The following is a 22,274-nucleotide window of genomic DNA, read 5'->3' as shown; positions in this document are numbered from 1 at the left end:
AAAAAATGATATGCGGAAAAAATAATTACAAATCAATGGAGTGCAGGTAGGTGAAAGTGAGAACTGTGTCGTTTTTGCACAATTCTCACTTGTAATCTATTGATTTGTAGTTACTTTTCTTGTTTTTCAACCTTTTGATATTTCCTCTTTATTATTTAACTTAATATCTTTTATTGCAAATTTAAAAAAGAAGAATAAGAAGAAATTGTTAGATATATCAATGTGTAGAAGCAATAAAGGGGGTGTTTGGTGGAGCTTTTTTGAGCCAGCTTATGGCTTCTGGCTTTTAAAAAGTTATTTGGGTCTGTTTGGTTAAACTTATTGCAAACAGCTTCTGATTCTAACAACTTATTTTAAGTCAAAAAAACTGATTCTGAGAAGCTGTTCACCCCCTGCTTCTGATTATCAGCTTCTGCCGTGGACATGTTAATTCACGGTTATACTCTTAGATTTTTTTATTTTTTATTTTTTTAAAAATAGAAAAAGACCCAAATGGATTATAAAATATTATTATTATTTTTTATGAAAAATGTAGACAAATAGTGAATAATAAAAAATAAAAATTAATTAAAAAAGTTACTCACAGCTTATTTAACAAACACTACTCAGCAACTTAAATCTATAATCCAACAGCTATACCAAACAGATTAACATCTTCTGATTAAAGTCATAATCTATAATCTGTTAAGTTATAATCTATAATCTGTTTTAACAGCTACACCAAACAGTACCAAAGACTTGTGCTTAATCAATGAAGAATTTGTAATATTGGAAAATAATTAATGAGAAATTTATGTTTTCATCTAGAAGTATATACATGGTTTGGTTCCTTATTAGTACCAGAAAATTCCTATGGGGCCTCATTGCTCGATCTCACTCTTGCCCCCGTTCCTAGTCGTAACCTTAAACTCTTCTACATTACCCTCACTCTCCTGTCCTAGCTCCCACTTCGTGCAACATGGTTGGTCCAAGATTAAGTACTCACTCAACTCCACCTAGTTGTGGATTGCTACAATTTAACCCGAAAACTAAACTGCACAAAGGCTAACTAACCTCTGACTTCTCATTGCTTACATTTCACAGTATTCAGGTGGTATAGAGCAGAATCATCCCCTTTTCATGAATTTTGTAAGGGAAAGGCCCTGATTCAACTAATAACTGTAATGGTTGCACATAACATATACACGACTCACAAGGCCCAAACTCATAAGAGAATCAAGAAATTGATTATCTAAATTCAAGAAAATAAGTATCACTCGTGGAGAAAGAGAGTGAAGGGGGCAGGAGGAAGTAAGACATGTTTAAATTAAGAAAGGTCTAAAGACTTTGAAGTAACTTCAAGGTTTCATCGATGTGTTTTTCGGGTTGGAACTGGTTGTTGTAGACAAGTTGAACCACCCCACTCTTGTCAAGAACGTAGGTCTGTCTTCCGGGCAATGTTCCAAACAGATCCGATGGCACGCCCCACTCTTTTCTGATCTTGTTACCCTCATCGCAGAGCAATGTGAACGGAAGTCTGTTTTTCTTCGCAAAAGCCTATATCCATCCAAAATTTTCATCAACCACAAGCTAAATTGTAAGAAGAAAATGTAAAAACAGTAGACAGATTTACTCACATGTTTTGTTGAAGTTCTGTTGTTATAAGTAAAACAAAAACAAAAACAAAATGGTATGTATATGTTGAAGCATAACATAACAGAGGAGGGTATTGAGAAAAATTTAACATGTTTTTTCTCCTACCAAAAAATAAGAAAGTAAATAAACAGAAAAAGAGAAAGGGATCAATGAACATTTATTTTCCAAAGCAAAAGGAACTTGAAACATGCTTTCATCAAGTAGTAACAATAAAATTCACAATTCTAAGAATTCTCTATTGGCTTAAAATGCAGAAAATTAACATTTAATTTAAACAGAATGGCAACTGATTAGGTTGTGTCAAATATATTAATTCATCACAATTCTCAATTTGAAAAAAAGAAAAAAGAAAAAGGGTGCATCTGACCAGCCATCAAGCGCCCAAGATGCATCGATGATATTTTGCAGCATTATTACTTCCAAATTAAACAAATGCTGGCAACAGAATTTTAGAAGAAAAAATGGACTGATTATAACCAAACAAGTGTGAGTGTGTGTGTGTGTGTGTGTGTGTGGGGGGGGGGGGGGGGTGGGGCGCGGGAACTTCAGTGTTTTCTCTGAACTCATAGGTTAAACAATCAGAGATACCAAAGTTGTTTCAGCTGCAGTGTCCAGGAAATGCATTTGTTGATATTACCTTGTGCGATGAGGGGTCGTCACCACTGATTCCGATAACCTCAGCTCCTGCTTTCTTGAACTTTTCATAAGAGTCCCTGAAAGCACACGCCTGTGCATACAAAGATTCAGAAATTCATTAGCATCTTTATATTAAGAGGCTGCTTTGAGAAATCTTCATTCAAAGCTAGTAACTCTCAGTGCTTACGGAAATTCACTAGTTTAATCAGACAGTAGCACCTCAAAATGGCCAAAATAAGGCTTTGAATTGGAACAGTATATTATTTCTTGCCCCCCAAAAAAAAAGACAAACAAACAAACAAACATTATTGGTTGAATTGAGAGTACTAGCTCATCTGTGCTCATCTGGTGCATGATCCATTTTCTAGGAAGGTACTAAAATAATTTTTACATGATTATAATGAAGTCCCAAGAATTGTTGGAATTATTTCAAAAGAATTGTTCAAAAGAATTTTCCAGTTTCTAAGGTAGAGTTTGGTTTGTTGGAATGACTTCAAGCAGAACTGGAATGACTATTTCTTGGCCTACCAACAGAACTGCCATTCTCCTAAATGTGTCAATGGTGATTCCATTTGCAATGTAAATTCTTTCCTTTTTTTACCAACATTTCAACGGAATGACAATTCCATTCTCACCTTATTCTAGTAAACCAAACACATGCAAAGTGATTTCGGAATCAGTCCCTAGCAAAACTAAATTCACAGTCAATAATAAAAGAATCACTAGCATACAAACATATCTGTGTATATGCAATGGACAAATTCTTATTACGCATTTATTGGTGTGATTTGCACGATGTTTTGAGGATCTTGTTATGATTTCCAGAAAGTCCCAAAACTTGGAAGTCTTAACACTGAATTATAACTACTGTAACATTAGGATCGTGTTTGGATTTTGGATTTGATTAGGAATTTTTAGAGGGAAAGCGGAAAAAGAAAAAAAAAAAAAAAAAAAAAAAAGTGAAGGGAAATGTGAAAAAAATTTAGCTTGTATATTTCATTCACATTTCTCTCCTCTTCTCTTTTTCCCTCCATAAATCCAAATCCAAATCCAAATCCAAACACAGCATGGAGGAAAAGAAAGGGAAGAGAAATGGAAGAGTACCTGTTTGGTGCAACCAGGGGATTCATCAGCAGGGTAGAAGTAGACAACCACAGGTTTTCCTTTGAATTTGGAGAGACTCACATTCCTTCCATCTTGATCTTTCAGTGAAAAGTTTGGAGGCACCCCACCTTTGTTTACCTTAAAACAAATACATAGCCGCAATTATTATATATAAGACATCAATTACACATACAATACATAAGATTTGTGTATGTATTTTGGATTTGGAAAGGGCTTGGTAGAGGATAAAGAAAAAGCAGGAAAAGCGGAAGTCTTGACTGAATTATTCACAAATTCAAGATCCAAACATAGTATGAAGAAGCGAACAAAGTGCATATACCTTGGAAAAAATGGAAGTCTTGAGTGAAGAAGCAGAAGATGGGAATGATAGAGAGGAGGAGGCATAGGAGAGTTTGTGACCATAGAATTGAGAATGTGATGATGATTTGGGGAGAATGGAGAGGTAGGGAGGTGATGATGATGATGACGAGGATGGGGTTTTAGGAGATTGGGATGGAAGTAGAGAAGGAAGAGAGTGGTTTGGGAGGGAGAGGGAAGCCATTAGCAGCAGCAGTGAAGCGTATAGGGATAGAAGGTGTGACGCTTTGGGAGGAAACGAAGAATGAGTTGATGCGGTTGCAGAGTTACTTTCTTTTTAATCTCCACAGAGAAATCCTGCTCTTAATTTGTTTTTTTCTGTGATGCCACGTACTCCCAAAAAAAAATACAATCTTACAACGTTATTCACTTGTGATTGGTTTTAAAAAAATAAAAAATAAAAAACTGATTAGTCACATCATTTTAGAGATTATGCATACCTAACTGTTGAGGGTTCTAAATATTTTTATAATAATATAGTATAAAAATATTTGGAATCTTCAAAATTAGAGACTTTTATATCTTTAAATAACGTGAATTAATAATATATTTTTATTTTTTTTCCTTCCTAAAGCAATTACAAATGAATAGAATTGTGAGATTATATTTTTTTTTTGGGTGGTATGTAACATTATTGTAGTATAAAAAAATAGTAGTACCTGTCGTGTTTGTGAGTTATTGGTTGTTGTTGGTGTTGAGGAAGGATAAGGGAGGCGTGTGTGTTGGGGGGAGGCAAGAGCAAGAGGGTGATGATGATTGGTTGGGGAAGATGGGGTGGGGATAGATTGGCTTTTGTTGTTTTTGGGCGTGGACAATTGTTGGCCTCAACCTCTGATTGCGGTTACTGCTAAATACAACTACTTGGCATTAGGGATTTGGTTCCGGTTAGGACTAAATTTACAGTTAAGAGAAATTCTATTGGGTGTGTATTAGTTATGAATTTTGTATTAATGGTTATATGTTATTACTTATGTTATTAGTAATAATATATTGTGATAGTAGTTATGATATTATTTTAATTATAATAAAAGAGTTGTTTAGTTATACTTTTATAACTTAATTTTTTTTTATTTAAAATTACACTCTCATAGTATTGAGTAATGTTATTTGTAATAATTAAATTTATAAATGACATAACTTATATATTGTGCACACTATTTTTGGAGTGTATATCACAACACTATCCTATATTTACGTATTAAGTTAGTCCAATTTGTGCATGATTTTAAAACTCCAAGTTGAACAAATATTTTTTTAAAATAAAAAAATAAAACCAATCCAACTTATAAAGATTGAATTGATTTAATTCTTTAATTTTCTAGCTGTTTGTGTACATTTGTAACTTGAGCAACATTACCTATGATGCATTGGAAGTGTGAATAAATTAGTTTCTGAATAAGCATTGTGATTATAAAATTGATATGTATAACTCATATGTAATTTTTTCGATCATTTTTTCATAATAGAATACTATCAAAAAATTGAGATTGAAGTAAGGGTTGATTTGGCATAAACTAAATAATACAAAAAGTCAAAAAGTCACTATCCTATTTAAGTCACATCATCTTATTTAAATCACATCACATCTCTAATAAGTCAAAAAGTACACTTTTTTAGAATATCCCAAACCAACCCTAAATCAAAAGATCAAGTGGCAAGAGGTAAAGTGAAAATTATCCATAGCGAAGGTGATAAAAGTGTAATTTATTTTTATTTTTTTAAGAAAAGAAAAAAAAAATTGTCATAAAAATAACATATATATAAAACAAAAATGATTGGAAGTTTTATTTTAGAGCTCTAGGAGGAGCTCTAGGAAAAACTCTAATGGTGGGACTTACCATGTAATGTGATGTTTATGCTTGCTTATTTGTGGGTTTTTTTTTTCCTATGCCAATCACTAGAGCTCAAATTATAACTCTAGTTTTAGAGCTCTTAATCACTACTCTATATAAAATTAGTATAGTTGAGATGGAAATATTTAGATGAATGTGTAGTAAAATTATGAAAGATAAAATTAAAAATTAATGTTTTTGTGAAATGGTACATATATAAGAAACAAATTAAAACGGTGTTTGATAATCTGATTCAACACTTAAAACTGAATGTACGTATAAGTAATAATCAATTAAGTCCATTTAATAACCACAATTAATATCACTTGTAAACTTAAGTGCCTCTTAAAATGTAAAATAAAATTTAAAAAAATTTTAAATCATATGAAACTCACTTAATTCTGACTAAATTTATAAATATCAAACATAACTATTGAGATATACTATTATAAACTCATTATCACCACCACCACCACAACCATCGCTACTGCTACTACTACTATCGTTATCGCTATCACCATGACATCACCATGTCATTGCCACCACAACTACCATTGCTACCATCACCATCATGCCACCGTCGCCATTGCCACCATCACTACTACCACTACCACCTTCATTACCATTATCATTATTGTTATAAATATCACCATCATTTTCTACCATTACCATTGTTACCATTACTACCACCACTGTCAATGCTAATGCTACCGCTACGATCACTGCCACCACCACCACCACCACCACCATCATCATACCACTATCACCACTACTATTACAATATAAAAATTAAAATATATAATTTAAAAATAATAAATTTCGAATTCGATCATATACTTAATTTTTATCAAACAACTTATTTTTAATTTAGCATTTAAATTTTTATCAAATAACTTTTTAGCTTAAAAAATTCAGCATTCAGTTTTCAATACTTAATTTTTAATTTTCAGTTTTCACCTTTATAAAACACCACCTAAGATGATATAGTAAGAGCATCTCCAATAGTTTATCATTAGAGCTGCTATTGTTATAATTTGACACCTGGAGAAGAAAATGGTGCTCCAATAATGCCATATAGTAGTTGTCAAATTTGGCAAATACCAAACTTGTGCCAAATTTGATAAAAGTTTTGACAGGTGCTATATGTATCAATTCAGACAAAACCTTATTCTCTCCTAGCAAAATAAATAATTTTTTGCAAAACTGCCATTTTAGTAAAACCAAACATAGAAATTAACACACCAGTTTTTGTATTTAATTTAGCCAAAATGACATCTGACTATGAGAGCACCATTATTATAATTCTACTATTTTTTACTATTTACTATCAAATTATAATTATAATTATAATTATAATAATATTATTATTATTATTATAACATTGCCTATTAGAGATACTTTAATATATAACAAACAAGAGGAAAAGATCTAAGCTAACTTGATACTGAAAAAGACGCGGATTTATTTTATTTAATTAAATAAACAACCTTTAATAATAATAATAATAATTCACGTAAGTGACCCTTCCTGAAGCAAGGACTAAAGAAAACAAACTATTTTTCATAATAATAATAATAATAATTCACGTTAGTGGCCCTTCCTGAAGCAAGGACTAAAGAAAACAAACTTTCATTCCCTAGTTTGGTGATAATAAAAACATAAATTATTTTTTTTTAAATTATATTTGCTTTTGCCCCAACAAAAATCATATATATATATATATATATATATATTTTTTATTTTAAGTTTATTCACCAAACTTTTTTTTTTTTTTTGTTTCTATAAATAAAGACAGGAAATAGATTCTGAAAAAGCCACAAAACCCTAAAAAGCTAGAAAAGAGAAAACAGTGGGAGCGTTCAGCGCGCTAATCACACAATTGGGTGATCTTCCACTGTCTGTATGTACTGTGTGTGGTAGGGTTTTATGTAATGTTGATAGACTGAGGCTGAGACTATTGATTTCGATTTTGATTTCAACTATGGAGGGTTTACAGAAAGCGTTCCGTGATTTTTCTCAAGACCCTAAACTGGGCTTTCTCTCTTCTTCTTCCATCAGCGGAGGAGGAAGGGCCTCTGCTTTGTCTGCTGACCAATCTCAAGTCCTCGTCACCAGACCTCCCAGGTACTCTCTCTCTCTCTCAAATTCACGTCAAGTTTACTAATGGGTATTCTTAATTCGTATTTATTTGTTGATTCCTTCAGATATTGTACATATTACTTCTTGCGATACATTTGATTGAAAAAAGTTGTACTTTTCACTGTGATCTTAGTATTATGTTGCCTTGTTATTGGAACATTGAGTTCATTTTCTTTGCAACACTGGATCACTAGCTTTTCTGGTTGGCTTTTTGTCAATCGCTATTGCTGTGTGGATATGATGAAAACACTGTTTTAGAGTTTGCAATAGTGATGTCAATTTTGGATTTTATGTCAATCTTCACTTTTGGACGTAGTTTCTATCATGGTTAATGCTATCTAAGATGTAAAATTTGTTGTAGTTAATTTAAAACCTTCAAAATATATTTAGTTATGTAACAGGTTTACAAAAATAATATATATATAATTTAATTGGAAAAAAGGATCATATTTTGGATCTGTATCATTTGCTTGAAGATTGCCACCGAGTATGCAGAACATATGATTTTTTGGCTGAAAAGCAGCATAGAAGCTACATATAGCTTTGGTGAACATGCTTTTTAATCAAATGTTTCCTTATGCATTGGTAACTTTTACAAGCTTTGAAAGCGCATGGATTGGTTTGTTAGCAGTTTGAATTTGCCAATATATTGTGTTTGGGTTAAATCATGCTTGCTGAAAATAAAATTCTACAAGCATGCTTGGTTTACCAAAAGTGATGAGTGCAACAAAAGCGAATGAGGAGCCTTCGCTTGATGCAGTAGTAAAATACCTGGGCTGCCAATACGGGTCCTTGTTAGGGCAATCTCTTTGTGCATATTAGACTACTCCTACTGTTAGTTCTGTATCTGGTCTACTCCTGGTGTTAGATCACCAATTGTCTCAAAAGTTTAAATTGTTTGGAAATTGGTCCAAAATCCAAAAATCAGGCTAACATTTCTCCTCACGTGCAACCTCATCTTGCATGTGGAGAGACAAGTAGATTGAGAATAAGGTGCACGAAAACGGACTGAACAGAACAAGGTGCACTTTGACGGAAATATTGAAGGTGATAAGACTTGAACTCTGGACCATTTGGAACTAAAACTGTAATGCCATTTTAGATGACATTATCTTCAAAACATAATTTATTAGAAAATGGGTTTAACAATGTACATCAAGCTATTCAACACCCAAGGCCGTTAGTTATCAGGGACCAACATTGGGGATTGGCCTTTTTTATGCAATAATTTGAAATTTGTGTCATGGAATTGTGTGTGTGTGTGTGTGTGTTTTTGGCATTAAATGATTGCTCCCACCATTTTATTTCTATATTTGTCCTGTTTTATTTCATTTTTAAAGTGTTTTCTTTGCAACAGCCACTTGACATGTCTGTAGCATTTTGTTTTTTTTTCTTTCCTATTAAAACAAAAGGAGACATAGTTTTATACTTAGTTGCACGAAACGGGGGCGGAGGCGGGAGCGGGAGCGGGGGAGCGTGAGCTGATAGAAGTTTCTTAGGTTGGGAGCGCCTCGGGGAGCGTTTATATATATATATATATATATATGTTAAAATTGAAGTATTATTTATTGATGTATGTTGATTCATATTCTGTCTATTACAAATGGTTCCTTATATAGATGTAGGTGTAGTGGATGGTGTGTAGTGGATGGTGATAGTGGTGTAGTGGGTTAGGTTTAGTGGAGTAGGTGAGGTGGTAGTGGTGTAGTGGGTTAGGTTTAGTGGAGTAGGTGAGGTGGTAGTGGTGGTAGGTGATAGTAAATTCTAACAGCCCCCCGCAAACTCAAGGATGATAGAAACTAACCAACTTGAGTTTGAAGAGAGGAACAAAACAAGAAAATACATAAAAATAAAAAAGGATAGGAGACACTGAATGGTCGTGTCAGACCGTTGGTGAAGACACTGAAAGGTGGTGTCATAACGGTGTAGAGGACACTGTATGGGGGTGTCATAACCATGTAGAAGACAGTTTATGGGGTCATGTCGGACCGTTGTAGAAGACAGTTTACGGGGTCATGTCGGACCGTTGTAGAAGACAGTTTACGGGGTCATGTCGGACCGATGTAGTAGGACAGTTTACGGGGTCATGTCGGACCGTTGTAGAAACTAACCGGAATCAATGTCGGGACAGTTTACAGAGTCTTGTCGGACCCTTGTAGAAACTAACCGGAATCTATGTCGGGACAGTTTACAGAGTCTTGTCGGACCCTTAAAAAGTCGCACTCTCAAAAGGTGTGCCCAATTCATAAAAAGGCGTGCCATCAAAAGGCGTGCCATCAAAAGGCGCGCCCAAGTTGTCGGCGAGCACCGAGAGGCGCATGATGCGCGTGTCTGCCTCTTCGTCAGGGTCTTTATAAACTGAGGCTGAGGCTTGGAAGCAGAGACAAAAAACCTGCTAGAAAAACTCTGAAAAACTCTTCGTTTTCTGAGAGAGATTCCTGAGAGAGACACTCTGTTGCGAGAGATATTCTGTAACACTCTGAAAAACTCTTCGTTTTCTGAGAGAGATTCCTGAGAGAGTCTGTAACACTCTGTTGCGAGAGATATTCTGTAACACTCTGTTGCCCAGAAAATGGCTTCATCTTCCCGTGGTCTGCTCACTCTCTTTCCAGACCTTAACGAGTCCACAAGAGAAATAACTGGTGCGGTGGCCAGTGAACCTCAACCAAACACCTCTGTGTTTACTCCGTTGAACTTTCCGATGCGGTCGGTGGAGCAAAAAATGGCGGTGCAAACTGATATTGAGGCCAATCAGTATACTCTGAAGTCATGCGTGGAAACCATGACTGCGGTGACAAACTTGTCGAACCGGCTGCAGAGTAGGGCAAATGAGGTGCAGCAGTTAAACTCCCAGCTGGCTCTGCTCCAACGCATGTATAAGGATGCGCGAGCAGAGATAAGTGTGCTAAAGGCGGAAAACAGGGAGTTGAAGCGGAAGGCCACCGTGATGTTCCGATTTGGAGGGCCGCCATATGCTGTAGTGGAGGAGCAGGGTGGAGTGATCGTGCCCAGTGGAATGGGAAACACGGAGGCAACACCGTCAAGGGCCGCCCAGGACGGAGGCAAGAAGAAGAGACCGGCTGCAGAGTAAAGAAGAAAAATCCCACCTGTGAATGTGGGTGTTTGTTTGTATGTTTTTTTTTTTTTTTTTTTTTTTTTTTTTTTTTTTTTTTTTGGTGTAAAATTGTGATCGGGGTTGATCCCTGAGATAAATAAAATATGGTTTGGTGTGCAAAGCTATATGGTATGAATGCAATTGGAAAAAGATTAAAAATAATGTGAAAGAAAAATAAAGAAAGAAATAATAGGAAGAAAGTGGAAATCAAAACGGCAATGGTGGTTTTTTTTTTTTTTTTTTTTGGTTTAATAATAATAATAAGAATAATAATATATGTATAGATAGAAAAGAAAAGAAAAGAGAAAAAAGAAAAGAAATTGAATTCAATGTATATATATGTATATGTTTACATATTAAAATATAGATAGAATATATGATGATGAGATTTTGGGTGGAACAAATGATAAATTATTTTAAGAGATAGTGGGTGATACGAAAAAGATGGAATGAATAGAAGGTGTTTTTTTTTTTTTTTTTTTTTTTTTTTTTTTTTTAAATAAAAAAAAAATATATAAAAATAATAATAAAAAAAAAAAGTGTGAAAGAACAGCGGTGGAACCAGCACATGGGTTTGGTTGTACGGTGCATTATTATGGGTTTGGTTGTACGGTGCATTATTGTAATATATATATATATTAAAAAAAGTAAAGTGTGAAAGAAGGTGGGTGGTGGATGCTTTGAGATAATATTTTATAGTGGCTTGCCCAACTTTTTATCTTTTATTCCACGTCACACATTGAAACTGAAAGGAAATTTGCTTGGAAGCCAAATCAGAATAGATTTTGGAATCGAAGTTGGAAGCAGAGGAGATGAGTCGCTTGGCAGCCTGAATTGCCATAATGAGATCAGACAAGAAACTCGAATTTGATGAAGACGAAGCAGCAGGAACATCCAAAGGCCTCAAATCGGTCTTGAAGTCCCTAATTTCTTCAAGCAAATGAGCCAAAAGAGAGACCCTCCGAGCCAGATCTGTACAGTCCCTCTTGAAGGCACCCCCAAACCCGGCAGCAGACAACCGGAGCACGTCGCGAACAAGGCGGAGAGGCGCCTGAGTAGGGTCTCCGGCGACGGTGCCGTCTCCGCCGGCCATGAGTGGTGGTGGGAGTATGAACGTAGGCCGTGAAGGCGCTGAGAGAGCAAAATGGTGAAGTTGGCAAGCTGTATGGGCGACGGCACGAGCCAGCAACAGCTCGGGTCGCGGTGCTGGCGTGTCCGGAGCAAATGTAACCAGCGAACAAAGGCGCGTTGAAGGTCAATAGTGCAGGTCGTGGCGACTGTCACGGTACCGGGGGCTGCTGCAACAGGCGACTGTGGAAGCAAGATTAAGCTCTGGTGAGTTCGGAGCTTTGATAAATTGATGCTAGATTGGAGTGAAATACTGAGGGTGATGAGAGGTCCGGCGGGCGGCCAAGGCGAGACTGCCGCCCGCCGGTGAAGCGAAAATACTAAGTTCTCAACCTTGCTCTGATACCATGTTAAAATTGAAGTATTATTTATTGATGTATGTTGATTCATATTCTGTCTATTACAAATGGTTCCTTATATAGATGTAGGTGTGGTGGATGGTGTGTAGTGGATGGTGATAGTGGTGTAGTGGGTTAGGTTTAGTGGAGTAGGTGAGGTGGTAGTGGTGTAGTGGGTTAGGTTTAGTGGAGTAGGTGAGGTGGTAGTGGTGGTAGGTGATAGTAAATTCTAACAATATATTATATGTATATATAAATAAAAATTAATTCAAAAATTCATTTATATTAAGGCCTCGTTTGGGAACAGGCTAATTTAGTAACTTTTTGGCTATTTGGCTAAAAAGGTAGGTAAAAAAAACTTGTATGTTTGGGATGATTTTTTGGCTAATTACGAAAAGATGTGCAAAAAGTAGAGAGAAAAGAGAATCTTTGACTTTTTGGTATGGGTTGTTGGCTTTTTGGCTAATTTAGTAACTTTTTGGCTAATTGGCTAAAATAGCCTCTTGCCAAACGAGGCCTAAATATCATTAATTCTGTGCACTATATTATGGAGTGGCTTACATTGTGCACTATATTATGTATTTATTTTTTGGAGTGGCTTATTTTTTGGAGTGGCTTGACAACTAAAAGAGATCTGTAAAGAGATCTTTAATTCTCATCATTAATTCTGTGCACTATATCCTTGGTCCAATTGTGCACTGTATTATGTATTTATTTTTTGGAGTGGCTTTATTTAAATATATTAAATTTGATCATTTGCATTGCTACACAAAAATATAATAGAATCCCATTAGAAAATTCATCACTAATACAAAATATCATTAATTCTTAATCATCTAATAACAAAAAGACTTGACAACTAAAAGAGATCTCTAATTCTTATAATTTCCAAAAAGTAAGCAACCAAAAAGAAAGTCAAAAACTAAGGTAAAAAATAAAATATTACAATTCCACATAACAAAATATTTCACTTCTTTTGCCTTTTTTTTCACTTCTTCTGTCTTTTGCCACATGCTTTTTCAAGTCTCCTTTGTGCTGCTACTTGTTCCATTGAATGCTCTTGAGAAGTAGGAAGTGGAGATGATGAAGATGTAGGCAATGGTGTTGGAGTTGGACATGGTTGAACAACTGAAGCTGCAAGAGTAGTATCATCTTCACTGTTTGAAAGTGATACATTGTCTCTTTCTTCTATTGCCATAATGTCCTCTTCAATGTTGGCATCTTCTGGATGTGCATCCCAATTTTTAAAATTTTCATAATCCTCCCTATACCTTGACAAGAGTCTATGATTATAGTGCACAAAAACTAACTTTTCAGCTCGATCAACATTTAACCTATTCCTTTTCACATTATGAATGTAGGAATAGGTACTCCAACACCTTTCTGCACAAGAAGTATTTACACTTTGAGACAACACTTTCAATGCTAAAGAATATAATTCAGGTGCGGCCCCACCATACAAATGCCACCATGATAGTGCATCCATGGTTGATCTATCATTTACTGCTTGAGGTTGTGAAAAAACTCCTTTGCAACTAACAAAATCACTAATTTGTTTTCTTATAACAACAGCTTCAGTTTGATCACAAATCATTTTTTCAATTGCCTCAAGATACCCCTTTTGCACCTCAACATCAAAATGAGGTTTTTTTCTTCTCACACCACCTGGGGCAGATTTTGACAACCAAGAATTTGTGTAGTACTTAGGAACAAGAATATAGGCTAGACAATGCAAAGGAATGTTCATCTTATTCCATCTTTCCACCACAAATTGATGTATCAAATCATAAACAATAGGATCATTTGAAAGAGTATCCTTAATGTTCCCTAACATAGTATCCATCAACTCATAAACCTCTCCAATCACAGCCTTATCAGAATCTGAAAATCTAAGCATCTTATAAATGTGTTTTGTGATGGTGAGGACTGTTTTTGCTTTTCTCCAAAAATCATCATCCATAATGGTTTGGTGGACAATGTCATGCTGATGAGGAGATGATGTATTTTTTCTCAAATTTTCCCATTGTTTGCTTAGAGCCATGGACAACAAAGCAGGTCTGACTTTAACAAGACGTTGTAAAACAATGAAATGATGCCCAAACCTAGTCTTCTTTGCTTTGAGAAGATCCAGACCAGAAAATGTTTTGAACAAGTATTGACAAGAGCTATGGTTTTTTATGTATTTAACCACTTCTTTACCCCTCTTATATGATTCATCAACAAATAACAAAGCTAGATCCTCACATTTGGCTGTCTTTCATCAAGAGATTCAAAGTATGAGCTAAGCAACCTGACCAAAATATATGGGAATACTTGCGCTGAATTATTGCTCCAGCTGCCTTGCAATTAGTGGCATTGTCAGTAACTACTTGGACCATATTGGAGGGTCCAACAAATTCAATTGCTTTAATCAACAAATCAGCAATATTTGTTGCATTTTTCTCCTTTGAAGAAACATCATGTCCACTAATAAAAATGGCCTTACCACCAGAAACAGCCATGATGTTAATCAAAGTTTGATTCTTCAAATTTGACCAACCATCAGAAACAATGGAAACTCCATGTATGCTCCAATCTTGCATTAAAGGGTTGAGGGATTGTTGAACCTTGCTTTGTTCTTTGTCCAATAAGTTGGTCCTCACCTTTTCATAATTAGGAGACTTGTACCCTTTTGGAGCATTATTAATAGCAGTAACCATATCTGCCCACCATGGAGACCTCACAACATTAAAAGCAATGCCATTGCTATAAAGACACCTAGCAATTGTTTGGTCCACTTCTTCTCTATTTCTTATATGAAACATGTTGTCAATTGAAACTTTGACTGAGTGTGGCACATCAGAGGACCTAACAGTTTGAGATTGTACCTGTGATGTTGAAGTGGACCTAGGAAATTTTCTGGCCTTGGCATTTCCCAGAAACATTTGTTGTGCATCTAGCTCCTCTTGTTTTAGCAACTCCCTCTCAGTCTTGTTAACCTTTTGTTAGAATTTATCTCCACCTACCACCTCCACTATCACACACTCCACACCTACCACCTCCACTATCACACACTCCACCTACCACCTCCACTTCACTCCTACACCTACTACCACATTTTCTTCTATATATAGGAATCCTTGTAATTGTAATAAAAAACATCAATGTATCAGATCAATCAACACAATCAATCTACCAATAATACATTATATTTTAACATGGTATCAGAGCTATAGGTTAAGCTCTTGATATTCTTCGCCTTCCGGCGGGCGGCAACTTTGCCTTGACCGCCCGCCGGACCTCAACCAATTTGAGACCTCCAAAAGAAGAATATAGTGTACCTTTACTTACTCTTCCACAGACCCAGCTGATTAGTCACCTTGCTTCAGAATACCCTCCTGCTGTGCAAGCGTCTTTCCAGTCTGATGCTTCTGGACTCAGCTTGGAAAAGATGCAAACTACTCAGGTCCAGAGGTACCAACGCGGTCCACGGGTTGCCGGACTTCCAGTTCGAAACCATCCCCAATGGCCTCCCTCCTTCAGAAGCCGACTCCACCCAAGACATCCCTCCTCTCTCCTTTCACCCCATTTCACTTCATACCCTTCCCATCATCAACTTCAATTAGCCCGATCGAGCCTCACAAAAACATACCCACACACAAACGTATATACACCCACTTATAGAGAGAGAGAGAGAAAGAGAGAGAGAGATGTCGGACTGGGGCCCGGTGTTCGTGGCGGTGGTACTCTTCGTCCTGCTATCGCCGGGGCTGCTGTTTCAAGTCTCGGGGCGGAGCAGATCCGTTGAATTCGGCAACTTCCACACCAGTGGTGCGTCCATACTCATCCACACCCTGCTCTACTTCACTCTCAAAGCTGCTCAAGAGTTTGGTGTCCCTGCAATACTCTTCTGGACACTCCGTGCTTTTTGTGGGTTCTTGGCTTGTGGCAGAACACTTTAACAGAGGGTTTGATCAACAATGGTTGTCACTAACATTCTCAAAGGCAATATTTCTTGGCAATGGTCTAGTTGCTATTGTCGCTGGGTTGTTCGGAAACCTGCTAGTTGATAGCTTGAATCTTGGGCCTGTCGCACCTTTTGATGCTGCTGCGTGCTTTCTCGCCATTGGGATGGCCATTATCTTATCGTAATGAACTGAGAACTATGGAGATCCTTCACAGAACAAGGACTTGCTTACCCAATTCAGGGGTGCAGCTGTGGCCATTGCTTCAGATGGAAGCGGAATATTGGGTCTCAGCCTTGACTAGCAAACCCACAGAAAAAATTCAAGAAATGGAGATGATTCTCCGAGCCCAACCCCAGCACATACACAACCCCCACAACAGAACCCCTTTCTTTTCTTTTCTTTATTCTCCACTCACAAAACATTCTCATCACTTTTGCACCTCCCCCATGTTGCTCCACTTTCTTTCTTTTCTTTTATTTTATTTTATTTATTTATTTCTTTTATTAAAAAAAAAAAAAAAAAAAAAAAAGAGGAAAAAGACAAACTGCAAACTCATTTTATTCATATCGGGCCTCACCCCGATCACCATTTTACACACAAAAAAAAAAAAAAAAAAAAAAAAAAACGACCACACCCACAGTGGGATTTTTCTTTTCCCTTCTCTATTCTACTGCAGGTCTCTTCTTCTTACTTTTATCTTGGGTGTCCCGTGCCAGTCCGGTCTCCGTGTTTCCTTGTCCACCAAGCAAGTTGCCTCCTCCCTGCTCCTCCACTGCCGCATATGGCGGCCCTCCAAATCGGAACATCACGGTGGCCTTCCGCTTCAGCTCCTTGTTTTCTGCCCTTAGCACGCTTATCTCTGCTCGCGCATCCTTATACATGCGTTGGAGCAGAGCCAGCTGGGAGTTTAAATGCTGCACCTCATTTGTCCTACTCTGCAGCCGGTTCGACAAGTTTGTGACCGCCGTCATGCTTTCCACACATGCCTTCAGAGTATACTGATTGGCCTCCACATCCGACTGCACTGCCATTCTTTGCTCCACCGACCGCATCGGAAAGTTCAACGGAGCAAACTCCGGGGCGCTTGGTTGAGGTTCCAGTGCCACCGCACCAGTTCTCTCTCTCGTTGACTCATTGAGGTCGGGAAAGAGGGTGAGAAGCCCGCGGGAAGACGATGAAGCCATTTTCTAGGCACCAGAGTGTTACACAGTATCTCTCTCAGAATTCTCTCTCAGAAAACAGAGTGTTACAGAATCTCTCTCAGAAATCTCTCTCAGAATATCTCTTGTAGGTTTTTTGCCTCAGCCTCAGCCTCTGTCTTATAGCCGAGGCAGCCACGCGCATCGCGCGCCTCTTACCACCAGCCGACAAACGGGCACGCAAGCCAAGGCGCCCACGTGCCTCGCCATCATGTCCGACACACCTTTTGATGAATTGGGCACGCCTTTTGATGGCACGCCTTTTGACAAAATTGGGCACACCTTTTGAGGGTGCCACTTTTACAAGGGTCCGACAAGACTCTGTAAACTGTCCCGACATAGATTCCGGTTAGTTTCTACAAGGGTCCGACAAGACTCTGTAAACTGTCCCGACATAGATTCCGGTTAGTTTCTACAAGGGTCCGACAAGACTCTGTAAACTGTCCCGACATTGATTCCGGTTAGCTCCTTTATGGGTCCGACAAGACTCTGTAAACTGTCCCGACATTGATTCCGGTTAGTTTCTACAAGGGTCCAGCAAGACTCCGTAAACTGTCACAACATTGTCTTCTACAACGGTCCGACATGACCCCATAAACTGTCTTTTACAACGGTCCGACATGACCCCATAAACTGTCTTCTACAACGGTCCGACATGACCCCATAAACTGTCTTCTACATCGGTCTGACACCGCCATCCAGTGTCCTCTACACCGTTATGACACCACCATACAATGTCCTCTACAACGTTATGACACCCCATACAGTGTCTTCACCAACGGTCTGACACGACCATACAGTGTCTCCTATCCTTTTTTTTATTTTTATGTATTTTCTTGTTTTGTTACTCTCTCCAAACTCAAGTTGGTTAGTTTCTCTCCTCCTTGAGTTTGCGGGGGGCTGTTAGAATTTATCTCCACCTACCACCTCCACTATCACACACTCCACACCTACCACCTCCACCTCCACTATCACACACTCCACCTACCACCTCCACTTCACTCCTACACCTACTACCACATTTTCTTCTATATATAGGAATCCTTGTAATTGTAATAAAAAACATCAATGTATCAGATCAATCAACACAATCAATCTACCAATAATACATTATATTTTAACACCTTTGGACATAGTTGTATACCTTGAGCTCGTTGGCCTGGTAATTTGCCTATTAAGTGTGCACGGACTCGGGAATAAGAATCAGTATAAGCCTCCAATTTGCAACCAAAATTGCATATGAATTTTGCAGAGCCACCTCCACCTTTGGAATTGGGCGATTCATCAGAAATTTTTGTGACATATTTCCAAAGTGGAGTACCAGTTGGCTCTTCAACATCCTCATCTTCCACAACTTCTTGAGAGTTAATGCTTTGGCTTAAATCCATTCAAAATCTGTAGTGTGAAATCATTCAAGTATACAACAGATTAGAAAAAATAACTAACAGAAAATAAATAGAAATGGAAACCAATAGAGAAACTTATGAATGTACATAAAACGGTGCTTGCCTTATAAGCCAAAATCAGCTTGCTTGAACTCTTCAGAAGCTCTGGTTATATATTTGCCATATACAAAACTTTAACTCTTCAGAAGCTCTGGTTATATATTTGCCATATACAGAACTTAACTCCACTTTGAAGAATGAGATGGATGTTGATGGTTATATAGAGTTGGCGGGAGTACGAGTTGGCGGGAGGAGTAAGGATCAGAAAGATTTTTCTTGAGATACACCAATTGATTATTGAGAATAAAAAAATACACCATCAAGCAAAATAATAATAAAAAAATACACACCTATTGATTATTGAGAATAAAAAAATACACCATCAACTAAAATAATAATAAAAAAATACACACCTATTGATTATTGAGAATAAAAAAATACGCATCTACCAAAATAATAATAAAAAAAATACGAAAGTTCTTCTCTGTGCAACTCATAGCTTGTCATGCATTAAATGATAGTTCATGCTTGTCATCTCGGTATGGTGGATATATTGAGTAGAAGAAGATCAACAGTCTTGGAGAAGAAATTATTTTATTTTATCAGTTTGGTAATCATTAGCCCAAAAAAATATTAGTTTAGTTATCAGGGACCAACATTGGGGATTGGCCTTTTTTATGCAATAATTTGAAATTTGTGTCATGGAATTGTGTGTGTGTGTGTGTGTTTTTGGCATTAAATGATTGCTCCCACCATTTTATTTCTATGTTTGTCCTGTTTTATTTCATTTTTAAAGTGTTTTTTGTCCTGTTTTATTTCATTTTTAAAGTGTTTTCTTTGCAACAGCCACTTGACATATCTGTAGCAGTTTGTTTTTTTTTCTTTCCTATTAAAACAAAAGGAGACATAGTTTTATATCGTGTTAGTAGATGAGACTAGAGAAGGAATTAACACAAAGTTGGAGATTTGGAGAAAAACACTTAAATCTAAAGGATTTCGGATAAGTAGAACCAATACAGAATACATGGAGTGTAAATTTAGCAACAGTAACAATGAAAGTAGAGGAGTAGTGAAGATTGAGAACCAATAACTACCTAACAGTGAACATTTTCGTTATTTATGGTTGATTATCACAATGGCGGAGGATATTGATGTGAATGTAATCAATAGAATTAATGCGGGGTGACTTAAGTGGAAAAGTGCGTCTGGAGTACTATGCGATAAACGAGTACCCACTAGACTAAAAGAAAAGTTCTATAGAACGACTATTAGACCAGTTCAAAGTGTTGGACAACCAAGAAACAACATGTAGATAAGATGAGTGTTGCTGAGATGAGGATGCTAAGGTTGATGTGTGGAAAGACTAGAAAAGACAGAATTATGAATGAATATATTCATGAATGGGTAGGAGCAGCACCAATAGCAGATAAGTTGAGAGAGAATAGATTGAGATGATTTGGTCATATTCAACAGAGACCAATAGAGGCAGTAATGAAGAAATGCGATGCAGTGACGGTAGATAGAAGTGTTAGGGGACGGGATAAATCTAGGTTGACATTGGTTAGCGTAGTAAATAGAGATATGAATTTACTTAATTTGACTAACGAAATGGCCTTTGATAGAGCTGAGTAGAGAAAAATGATTCATATAGCCGACCCCATTTGATGGGACTTAAGGCTTAACTTGGTTTGGTTTGGTTTGGTTTGGTTTTGTTTTAAGGGAATTGGGTTTGGGGCCACTCCCGCCCTGTATCATATCGAGGGTGGGGCAAATCGGGGGATGGCGAAAGTGGGATAGGAGGTAGGTTAATTTTGTAAGTTGAAAATAAAAATATTAATAAAATATTATAGATAATATAGTATATTACGAATAATAATTTATACTTAATGAGAATTATATAATACAAGACAAAAAATAAATGAATAAAAATTAATATTAAGTATAATATTTTAGTGTTTTAACTTTATTATAATGAAAAATAAATATATTATATACGTATAAATATATTTAATAAATATAATCGGGGCGGGGTTTGGTGGAACCCGGGGGTTGGGAGAAGCAAAACCCGTCATTGTCCCATTTCTTAATCAACACGGGGAAAAATGACAAGACTGGTTGGTGGAGGATAGGGGTTGTTTTCTGAGTTGTGTGATTATTGCAAGAAGATATACATAAAAACAAATAAACAGATAGGGCATAGAAAAGCTTATTTGAATTGTTTAATTTGTGAAAGCCATAGATTTTTTTTCAAGGATTCATTTGTTTAGTGGAAAATAGCTTATTGAAAAGAGAATTTTTATTTTTCGTCATTACTTACAGTGATGCTCTTGAGTCAAATAAGTTTAAAATTAGTAGAATTAAAACTAAATACAAGGAATGTAACTTTAATATGAGTAGAAAGAAATAAAAGAAAAGTAAAGATTGAAAATCAGGAGATAGCAATCAATGAACGTTTTCTTTACCTAAGTTCGATTATTAATCAGGATTGAGATATTGAAGATGATGGAATCAAAAGAAGTTAACTCAAGTGGAGAAGTGTGTTTAGTAAGGGATAAAATATTGGCCATCTAAGAAACAACACGTTCATAAAATAAGTGTAGTTAAGATGAAGATGCTAAGATGGATACCTAGTATGACTAAGAAAGATATAATTAGAAATGAATATATTCATGAAATGGTAGAAGTAATATCAATTCAAGATAAATTGAGAGAACGAAATAAGATCGTTTGGTTATGTACAACGAATACTTGTAATGCAATGATAAGGAATAGTGATATGAGCATCATAAATAAAAATGTTCAAGGGAGGAGAAGACCTAAACTGACATGAGATGCTGCTGTAAAAATTTATATGAATTTATTTTATTTAATTGAGCGTATAGTCTTTGACAGAGTTTAATAAAGAAAAATGATTTATGTAGCCGACCCTACTTGAGTAAGACACAACACTTATTTTGGTTTGGTTTACTTGTAGCATGTGGTGTTGTTTATGGAAGTAAATTTGGCATGCATTGTATGAGATTTATTAGATGTGAATCGCTAACTAAACATGAAATAAAGCATAAATTATGTCTGAGGTATGAGCCTACAATCAAACAAGGTGTGCTCAATTGTTTTCATTTGTTCGACTGGTATTCTTGTGATCAGTTCGTTAGGTATTTTGTAGGGATTTCGTAACATATAATGGTCAATGTTGTTTGAGAAAATCCATGAATGAGAATACTAGTCCTGAGGAGAAGACTTCAGCCTCCCTCTGAATTTTGAGTTACCATTCCTTTTAATATTTTATTTTAATGTTTTTATGCTTGTTATTTGTTTTGGAAACCAGTAGAAGGCGAGTGGCAGCACTTAAAAAATGCTTAAGATTGAACTCCATAT

The 22,274-nt window shown here is 36.5% G+C and overlaps 2 protein-coding genes across 3 annotated transcripts; both read right to left on the bottom strand.

The window, feature by feature from the left end:
- Nucleotides 1-1,207: 1,207 nt before the first annotated feature.
- LOC114314475 (peroxiredoxin Q, chloroplastic) lies at nucleotides 1,208-4,034 on the bottom strand. Its single transcript, XM_028260957.2, has 4 exons — nucleotides 3,716-4,034; nucleotides 3,376-3,513; nucleotides 2,273-2,362; nucleotides 1,208-1,536 (listed from the first exon to the last, which is right to left on the bottom strand). Exons 1-4 carry the CDS (start codon nucleotides 3,935-3,937, stop codon nucleotides 1,318-1,320), a joined length of 669 nt encoding a protein of 222 aa, XP_028116758.1. The 5' UTR covers nucleotides 3,938-4,034; the 3' UTR covers nucleotides 1,208-1,317.
- Nucleotides 4,035-13,030: 8,996 nt separating this feature from the next.
- LOC145824475 (uncharacterized) lies at nucleotides 13,031-22,210 on the bottom strand. Of its 2 annotated transcripts, none has more exons than XM_082924214.1 (2): nucleotides 18,576-22,210; nucleotides 13,031-15,283 (listed from the first exon to the last, which is right to left on the bottom strand). In XM_082924214.1, the coding sequence occupies exon 2, from the start codon at nucleotides 14,344-14,346 to the stop codon at nucleotides 13,294-13,296; it is 1,053 nt and encodes a 350-aa protein (XP_082780340.1). In that variant the 5' UTR covers nucleotides 14,347-15,283; nucleotides 18,576-22,210; the 3' UTR covers nucleotides 13,031-13,293. Both variants share the same exon structure in this region, with proteins under 2 accessions (XP_082780340.1, XP_082780341.1).
- Nucleotides 22,211-22,274: the final 64 nt, after the last annotated feature.

Source organism: Camellia sinensis, chromosome 4 (assembly GCF_055761805.1).
Source record: "Camellia sinensis isolate YWXY chromosome 4, ASM5576180v1, whole genome shotgun sequence".
In the NCBI taxonomy this organism is placed as follows: Eukaryota; Viridiplantae; Streptophyta; class Magnoliopsida; order Ericales; family Theaceae; genus Camellia; species Camellia sinensis.
Note: the sequence above shows the minus strand (reverse complement) of the source record. Positions and strands in the feature narration are given on the sequence as shown.